Source organism: Aegilops tauschii, chromosome 6, assembly GCF_002575655.3.
Source record: "Aegilops tauschii subsp. strangulata cultivar AL8/78 chromosome 6, Aet v6.0, whole genome shotgun sequence".
NCBI classification, from domain to species: domain Eukaryota; kingdom Viridiplantae; phylum Streptophyta; class Magnoliopsida; order Poales; family Poaceae; genus Aegilops; species Aegilops tauschii.
This window is the reverse complement of record NC_053040.3, coordinates 472,504,782-472,514,240: the sequence shown is the minus strand read 5'-3', so window position 1 is coordinate 472,514,240 and position 9,459 is coordinate 472,504,782. Positions and strand designations below refer to the sequence as shown.

At 47.0% G+C, this 9,459-nt stretch overlaps 1 protein-coding gene across 1 annotated transcript; it reads left to right on the top strand.

Annotated features, from left to right (window-relative positions):
• The first annotated feature begins 3,117 nt into the window (after nucleotides 1-3,117).
• Nucleotides 3,118-4,200, top strand: LOC109770922 (BTB/POZ and MATH domain-containing protein 1-like). Its single transcript, XM_073500717.1, has 2 exons — nucleotides 3,118-3,650; nucleotides 3,714-4,200. Exons 1-2 carry the CDS (start codon nucleotides 3,118-3,120, stop codon nucleotides 4,198-4,200), a joined length of 1,020 nt encoding a protein of 339 aa, XP_073356818.1.
• The last annotated feature ends 5,259 nt before the right edge of the window (nucleotides 4,201-9,459 follow it).

The window sequence follows — 9,459 nt, the reverse complement described above, 5'->3', positions numbered from 1 at the left end:
TTTTTAATTTTTTTTCCTTCAAGTAATTGTTTTTTTCTTCAACTAAATTTAACCTCTCGACAATAGGGTCGGTTGGAATTTCCGGTTCAACCACCTCCTACATAAATAAAATCTATGTCACGTTGGTCGGCATAATTTTCATAAACAATAAATGAACCAAATAGTTATAAAAAGATAATATATACCACACCCGAATCATAAACAGGACGAGGGCCGATGGGGGCAGATACCAGAACCATCGCACTATATAATAACAAGGAATAATAAAAGTAAGAAAATTAGACAAGTATCTATCTCAAGTAAGAATTTTTTTTTTCTTTTAGAAAGAAGATAAGAACAAGAGGCTCACCACGGTAGTGCCCGCGATGAGATCGGCGCGGGCGATCGACGGCGGTGAAGACGGGGACGGGACGTGATGGACCGCTAAACCTAGAAAAATCTCGGGGAAAATGGAGCTCGGAGGCCGAGTTTCGAGAGAAGAAATATTAACTAGTGTGGCTCGGACATTTCATCGAACACCTCATGTGCATAGGAGGTGAGCTAGAGCACCCAAATGCCCTTCCCTTGCCGGCCAGCAAAAAACATAGCAGTGTGGAGTGCTCTGCTCGCCGGCGATGGGCTATATATAGGCAACTCATTTGTCCCGGTTCGTGGCTGGAACCGGGACCAATGGATGTGGGCCAGGAGCGAGGCCCATTGGTCCCGGTTCGTGCCTAGAACCGGGACAAATGGGTCCAGACGAACCAGGACCAAAGCCCACAAGGCCCCGGCCGGCCACCTGGGCTTACGAACCGGGATGAATGCACCCATTGATCCCGGTTCGTATAAGAACCGGGACTAATGGGCTGGCCAGGCCCGAACGAAAGCCCCTTTTTCTACTAGTGTTCAGATACTTCAAAACTTCTGGAAATAACCATCTTGATCCAAAATCAACTGATAGTCACTTAGTAGTAGTACGTAATAGTAATACCGAGCTAACTGAATCTGATTCACTGTATTGACACGCCAACCTTTTAAAATGCAAGTCAGTCGGTGGACACCTTCTTGTTGATGACCATGGTCTGTCTCAATGCTAGTCACTTGGACCATTATGATATGATGAAAGGATTAGCATAAGAACTTTTGTCACGGTTTGTGTTTAAGTCATGTTGAGCCTGAAAATGTATTTTCTGAACATCAATATGAATGAAAGCATCTTCCACATCTTGGAAAAATGCTCTAGCTTAGCTTCAGTCGATACGACTGGCATCATGGTTTTCAGGATAGAACCTACGAATTAGCGACAAGTTTCGTTCCAAAAAAAGGTAATATCAGTAACCCGTCAAAGTTCATTGACCAATATAATTCTTTTGCGAAATATATATATCGTAGAAGATTGGCAACTCGTTTTTCTTTTCCCATAAAACTTGGGTCTCATATCCCATATCTCATTCAGTTCTACCGGAATAATACAAAGACTAAAACTGGCTGTGTTGATTTTTCCTTGATCTAAGTTTGAGTGTCAAAGCTCTCTTTGGATCATCAATGTCAAAGCAACAAAGAGAGGTTCTCATTTCTTAACAAACCTTCGCTATTCAGAGTCGCTGACGGCGAGTGGCTCTCGTCGCGGCTTGACTGTCTGCTTGTGCGAACATGGCCTTCACTTTGCATGGCACCTCTCGTCAAGACCATGCTATGCATGTAGTTGCAGGGGCTGTGGAAAGTGGTGGCGATATCACAGCTGATGTCAAGTGATGGTTGGTGCGGATATGGTTGCTGTTGTAGATTGTGATCACTGGCTTGATCGCTTCGGAGTTTTTCTTTCTTCTTTTTGCTCGACTAAGGTATAGCTTCGGTCATGTTTGACTTGCTAGTTGTTGGTGTGTGGTTTTTTGGTGTCGGTTGGGTTGGATGTGTGCATCCTATCTATGCAGAGGCCGGGTGTGTGTTCACTGTGTTTGTATCACTTGATGCTCCATTTTAAGCTAATAAAATCCACCCTTTGTCGAAAGGAAACAAACATGTATTTCATTGCATTGTACATTCACTTGCAAGTATAATTTTTAAAACAACAGATGTGTGACATCAAGTTCATTGCAGACACATCAAGTTCATTGTGATCACTGGTTCAGCAGATGAGGAATGCAAGCTCTGTCTGTCCGTCAAAAACAATGTGTCCATACCCAGTAGAACTTGGAACAAAACAGAGTGGCACTCACAGTTGCTTTCCTGTGTACCTGTCCACATATGCCTAAATCTTACTAGTAGTTAGTTTGTTACGGTACAATGCAATGTCAGTTTTTCTAAAACAAATTCCTTGAAATGGTTGTAAGAATGTCTGTAAAATTTAGGCTACCTTTGGCATCCTTGTTTTTTTGGAGTTTTAAGAGAATGCGGTGGGTTTTAAAAAAAAAACCATGGTTTTCAAATACAACAGATGAGGTCTAGACCTTGCTTTTTTATAAATCAAACTGAGAAAAACTGCTGCTTTATAAGACCGAGGCATTCATTTCCTAGGTATTGCCGACCTGCTCCGTGGAATTGCATAGTTTGGTAGCACATTTGTTTTTTCTCTAAACTTTTAGAGAGAAAAAAACGTGCTGCCAAACTATGCAGAAAATCATAACCTCATCTTGGACTCATATGTAGTGCCGGAGGTTGAGCCACTTGCCATGTTAGGTTGGGGAGATTCATATTTACAATGTTAAGAGATGTGAGAAAAATCATGCATGGCAACACATACATGCGAAATTTGGAAAAGTATATGATTTTTTTGTAGTCCATGCTCAGCAGTATAAATTTCAAAAAATATGATACCTCCATTTTTATCTTCTCAGTTTGAAAATGGTCTCATTTTAGAGTATGATCGTACTGACAATTATTTCGAACGCACATGTTTTCGCAGTCGGAAAATTTTCAGCCATTACCCCTAAAAAAACATTCAGCAATTACGGGCGATGACGTATGGGCCCGGCCCGGTGGGGATTTGGGCGAACAGCCCACCGGTCTCGCTCGTTTCCTTCCCCGCTCCTCCTTTATAGCCGCGGCGCTAAACCCTCGCCGCCCAAAGCAGTAGCGCAAGCCCATCCCCCCACGAGAGCTGCGATCGAGCGCCCAATTCTGCGGAGGGCATCGGCAATGCGGGCCGCCGTAGCCGACGGAGAGCTGTCGAGGTCCGCCATCGTGTCGGACAGGGCGAGAGGGCGCCATCTTCTCACGATCCACGGCTACTCCGATACCAGAATCACCGCTCCCACCGGAAAGTGCGTCAAATCCAGACCCTTCACCATCGGCGGCCATCGCTGGCGCATCGGGTACTACCCCAACGGCCTCAGCTCGGCGGTCGAGGATTACGTATCCCTCTCGCTGGTGCTAGACGAAGATGTCGCGGTGGCTGTGAAGGCCCAGTTCGCTTTCTGCCTCGCCGGCGACAGGGACGAGTGCGAGGAGGAGTTGTGGCAGGAGTTGAGCCTCACATGGTCATCGGTGAAGGACTTCGCTTCCTGGAGCGGCTGGGAGCACCCGAAGTTCATCAAAAGTTGCGACCTGCGGAGCTCCAAGCATCTCAGGAACGATTCCTTCATCATCCGGTGCGACATCATCGTCTTCCATGATTGCCGCGCGGTGGATGACGCGGCGGCCTTCGTCTCCGTGCCCCCATGCGACCTCCGGTAGCACCTCGGCGAGCTCCTCGAGAGCGAGAACGGCGCTGACGTGGTGTTTGAGGTCGGCAGTAAGATCGTCTGCACACATCGGTGCGTGCTCGCTGCCCGCTCTCCGGTGTTTGCCGCCGAGCTCTTCGGACCCATGAAGGAGGGCAATGTCGAAGGTGTCGTTCGCGTAGAAGACATTGAGCCAGATCTGTTCAAGGCTTTGCTTCATTTCTCATACACCGGCGCATTGCCAGAGACGAGCAACAAGAAGGAAGACGAATACACTGTGTACCAGCACCTGCTCGTTGCGGCGGACAGGTACGACATGGGGCGGCTGAAGCTGATCTGCGAGGAGAAGCTGTGCAACTACATTGAGGTCAGCACTGTGGCGAACATCTTGGCGCTAGCCGAGCAGCACCGCTGTGAGGGGCTGAAGAAGGCATGCCTAGAATTTCTCACTGCTCCGAATAATGTGAGGGCTCTCGTAGCCACGGACGGCTTCAAGCATCTGAGCACGAGCTGCCCTTCTATTATGGTTGCGCTCATGGCCATGTTGCGTATTAGTTGAGTGGTTGATGCCGAGTGGCAATTAATCAGCTAGCTGTCTCAGACTATTAGTATAGCGCTGCACCTCTGCGATTGTGCCAGTTAACCTGGAACTGCATCGGAATTAGAGGGCATAAAATGCTCAGGTTTTGGGTAGTGGTAGCCCATGGTTTCTAGATCATTGCCATGATATATTGCTTTTGTTTTAGCAATGGGTACTCTATGGTCTCTGAACCTTATTGACTTATGTTATTAAACTTATTTTTGGGGTCTATGAATTCATCTACACTAACTGCAATGGCTGCTTCTGTTTACCACAGCGCTGACCTCAATGTCATTAAGGGCTATCAGAAAACAAGGAATTCAAATGAGGATCATGAGATGCCATCACAGTTTAGAGAATTAAAACATCCAACAATCTTTTCTTCATACCCTGCATATGGTCAATGCTGCCTGTTAAATTATAATTTAATCGTCAGTGGCCAGCAGTAGGCCATTTTTTTTCAATAGCAGTGTTTTTTTTTCTAGAATACGCACGAGTGTGTGTATCGTATATATTATAGAAGAAGGGGTAAAAGAGCCCCATCCACATATCGTATCATATATTATAGCAGTGTTTTTTCCTGATGGTTTCATATGATAGAAAATGCAAGAGCAATTCTGGGCACTACTGTACAGTTTTTTTTCCTATCTTAAATTGAAAAGGAACATGTGTCAGGTATCGATTGGAGATGATATGCAGTGTCAGCAAAAGCACAACATTTTTTCCTTTTATTACCATAATTTTCGTCTAATTTATGTCGGGATGTTGTTTTTACCCAACTGAATTGAAGTCTCACAGCAGGAGAGATAACGCTTCTTCTGCCAGCTGAACCAAGGGGTTCATCTCGCAGGATGATTTCCTCTCCATCCCAGAGTTCTCCACGAACCCACTCTCCCAGGTTCGCAGAATTTTGGCTGTTTTTTTTTCCTTTTTGTACCAACTGATAGACTGCATGTGCTGATAAAGTGATCTTAGTATTTCTTTGTAGTGTCCTTGCATTACATGTTGTCGCTACAGTTCTGCAACTAAGAGAGGCACTGACGTACATAACTCTTACCTTTCCTCTGTCAATAGAGGTGTATTTGAGGATTTTACACTATTTTCTCACAGACATGTAGCCAGATAAAGACCCGACAAAACTCTCAGACATGTCAGGAATAACTATGCCAAAATCCACTGATAGTCACTTAGCATTACGTAGTAGTAATGGCCAGCTAACTGAAGCTGATTCATTGTAGTGATATACCAACCTCTTGAATGCAAATCAGTCCGTAAATACCTTCTTGTTGAAGCATGGTCTATCTCAATGCTAGTCTCTTGGATCTTTATGCTATAAAAGGATCAGCATAAGAACTTTTCACGGTTTGTGTTCAAGTCATGTGCAGCCTGAAAATGTATTTCCTAGATATCACTATGAACGAAAGCATCTTCGACATTGTTAGGAAATATGCAACTTGTATTTTCAGGTGGCCATAGGCCAGTATATATACATGTACAGGTGTGAAATATATGCAGGAAACCCCTTATACAATAGGGTAAATACGAAAGCTTACATGGCTATATATATAACTCTAACACCCCCCCCCCTCAAACTCATGGTGGATTAACAACACTGAGTTTCAAGAGATAGAAGCCATGCTGCGCTCTAGTTTGGGCCTTCGTCAGAAAATCCGCCAATTGTATCTCGAAAGGCACATACTGAAGAGCAATAACCTGATCCTGCACACCAACGCGCACATAGAAAGCATCAACACCAATATGCTTGGTGAGCTCATATGCTTCACAGGATCGCGCGCAATGCTAATAGCACCTGTACTGTCAGACAAGAGCGGAGTAGGCGTAGTAACAGAAACACCAAAATCCTGAAGTAACCACCGTAACCAAGTCACATCTGCCGTCAAAAGAGCCATAGCTCGTAACTCAGCATCTGCACTCAAACGGGAAACTGCAGTCTGTTTCTTCGTCTTCCAGGCAATAAGAGAACCACCAAGAAAAACACAGTAAGCAGAAAGTGAACGGCGATCGGAGGGATCACTAGCCCACGTAGCATCGGAATAGGCCTGAAGCTGTAAAGAACTGGAGCGAGGAAAGAATAGACGGCGAGAGATCGTGCCCCGAAGATATCGGAGAACACGAAGGAGGTGACTATAGTGAACCGAAGTGGGAGCGGAGACAAACTGACTCAGAATATGAACCGGATAGGGGATATCCGGACGAGTGACAGCTAGATAGACAAGATTCCCAACAAGACGACGATAACGCGTCGGGTCAGGCAAGGGGTCACCATCAGTATCACGGAGGTGAACATTGAGCTCCATGGGAGTCTCAACAATGCGCTCATCGGTAAGAGCAGCACGAACAAGAAGATCATGTATATACTTTTCCTGGGATATAAAAAAGCCATCAGAGGTAGAAGAGACTTCAATCCCAAGAAAGTAGCGTAGAGGTCCAAGATCGGACATAAGAAACTGCTCACTAAGACGGGCCTTTACAAAGGCAGTATACTCGGCGTCGTCGCCAGTGATGATCATGTCATCAACATAGAGAAGAAGAAGAGTCCGACCACGAGGAGAAAGGTGGACAAACAATGCTGGATCATGAGCACTCGCTGAAAAACCAGCGGCAGTCACCACAGAGGCAAAACGCTCAAACCAGGCGCGGGGGGCTTGCTTAAGGCCATAGAGAGAGCGACGAAGACGACATACCATGCCATCAGGAACAGAATACCCAGGTGGTGGTTGCATGTATACCTCCTCACGCAGCTCACCGTTAAGAAAGGCATTCTGAACATCAAGCTGAGATATAGACCAGTGGCGTGCAGAGGCCACGGCAAGAAGTGTGCGGATAGTGGTCATATGGGCCACAGGAGCAAATGTCTCATCACAATCACGACCATGCTCCTGCTGAAAACCACGAGCCACAAGACGAGCTTTGTAACGCTCAAGAGAACCATCGGAGCGAGTCTTAACCTTGTAGACCCACTTACAAGTGATGGGACGGACACTGGGAGGAAGAGAAACAAGATCCCACGTACCAGTGCGTTCAAGAGCAGCAATCTCCTCTGCCATCGCAAACTGCCATTCAGGATGAACAACAGCCTCACGATAAGAAGTCGGCTCAAGAACAACAGCACCAGCGGTTGAAAAACCAAGGCGATCAACAGGCGGAAGCGGACGAGGACGCAAGCCATAGGTAGGCTGATACGAGGAGGACGACACGTCAGCAGACACATCCACATTACGTGAACGACGAGTGTAATACTGAGGCAAAGATGGAAGAATACGAGGAGGAATAGCCGAGGTAGAATCAGGAGGTGGAGACGAAGAAATCACCGGGGATGAAGGTGCAGAATCTGGTGACATGCGAGGTGAGAAAACCGTGGGAGATGGCGGCGGCAAATCGACAAGAGGTGGAGAAGTAGAGTGAGCAGGACAGAGAGACAAGGGCTCAACTGGAGTGAGAGGTGTGTCGGGAAAAGTGAGAAAAGAGATATCCTCCACAGAAAAGGTCGAGGTAGATGGACGCGGGTAGAAGGGACGAGACTCATCAAAAGTCACATCCCGAGAAATACGCATCCGACGACCGATAGGATCCCTACAACGATAGCCCTTATGCTCATCACTATAGCCTAAGAAAACACACTCAACAGACTGAGCAGTTAGTTTGGTGCGTTCGCGAGGGGCAAGAAGAACATAGCAAACACAACCAAACATGCGAAGCGTCGAATAATCAGGAGAACGATCAAAGAGACGCTCGAAAGGAACACCACCCTGGAGAGCAGTGGACGGCTGAAGGTTGATGAGATAGGTGGAGGTGAATATAGCCTCGGCCCAAAAATGAGGTGGAAGAGAAGTGGCGATCATCAACGCACGAGCCGTCTCAAGAAGGTGGCGATGCTTTCGCTCAGCCACGCCATTCTGAGCATGAGCACCAGGAAAAGAGAACTGAGGAAGAGTGCCCTGCTCAGCAAGAACACCACGCAACATCTTGGAAATATACTCGCCAGCGGAGTCAGCACGGAACACACGAATAGGCGAAGAAAACTGAGTGTGAACCATGGCAGCAAAACGCTTATAGATGGAAAGAACCTCACTGCGGGAAGTCATAAAATAAAGCCAAGTGTAACGAGAGAAATCATCTATGAAAATAATATAGTATCGATGGCCCCCTTTCGAAGCGAAGGGAGCTGGACCCCATACATCAGAATGGACTAAATCAAAAGGACGCTGAGACACCGACTCACTAGTAGGGTAAGGTAACTGAATCTGTTTTCCTAGTCTACAGCCCTGACACTCTAAAGAGACATCTCCTGAGACAGACCCCAGAAGACCTCGACGAACTAATGACGACAAGCGAGACCCACAAAGATGACCAAGTCGATGATGCCATTGCTGGAAGGAGCCGGTAGCTGAAGCGACAGAAGCGGATGGACTGGCGATAGTGGTGGCAGCGGAAGGAACATGAAGCCAGTCTAGCTCCCAAAGACCCTGAGAGTCACGGCGGCGAGGGCCAGCCACAACCAAAGTGTGCGTTCGACGATCCTGAGCAGAACAAGAGTCAACGTCAAGGATGACGCAACAACCAGAATCAGTAAGTTGACCGGCAGAAAAAAGATTCATGGTAAGTTGAGGAACATGAGCAACATCAGGAACAGAGTAAGAAGGTGTGGTAAGATTGCCTCGACTAGCAACAGAAAGAGGAGTACCATCAACAGTGAGTACATGAACAGGAAAATCAAGCGATTTAAGAGAGGACAAATTTGAAGAATGAGAAGACATATGAAAAGAAGCTCCGGAGTCCAGAACCCACGAGGATGTACCTGACTGTGTAGAGGGTGGTTGCTCAGTGCGGGAAGCATCAGTCACAGAACCTGCAGTACCCGTCGAAGGAGAACCTGAAGTGGCAAGCAGACGCTTAAGTCGCAGAATATCCTGCTCAGTCAAGGCGGTGGCTGAAGATGTCGAAGTAGAAGAAGTCCCTGAAGCTGATGATCGCGCCTTACGCATGTGTTTCTTCTTGTGGAAGCACTGAGACTCAACATGACCATCCATCTTGCAGTAGCCGCAGTGAGGACGAGACCGACCCTGGCCGCCCGTAGGAGTAGGCAAGAGCGGCAGAGCACTCGAGTGGGAACGAGTCGGTGCGGCAATCATAGCAGGAACTCGAGTAGCGAACACAGAGGGAACCTCAAGTAAACCAGCGCCACGGAGGCGAGTCTCCTCAGCACGGATCTCAGAA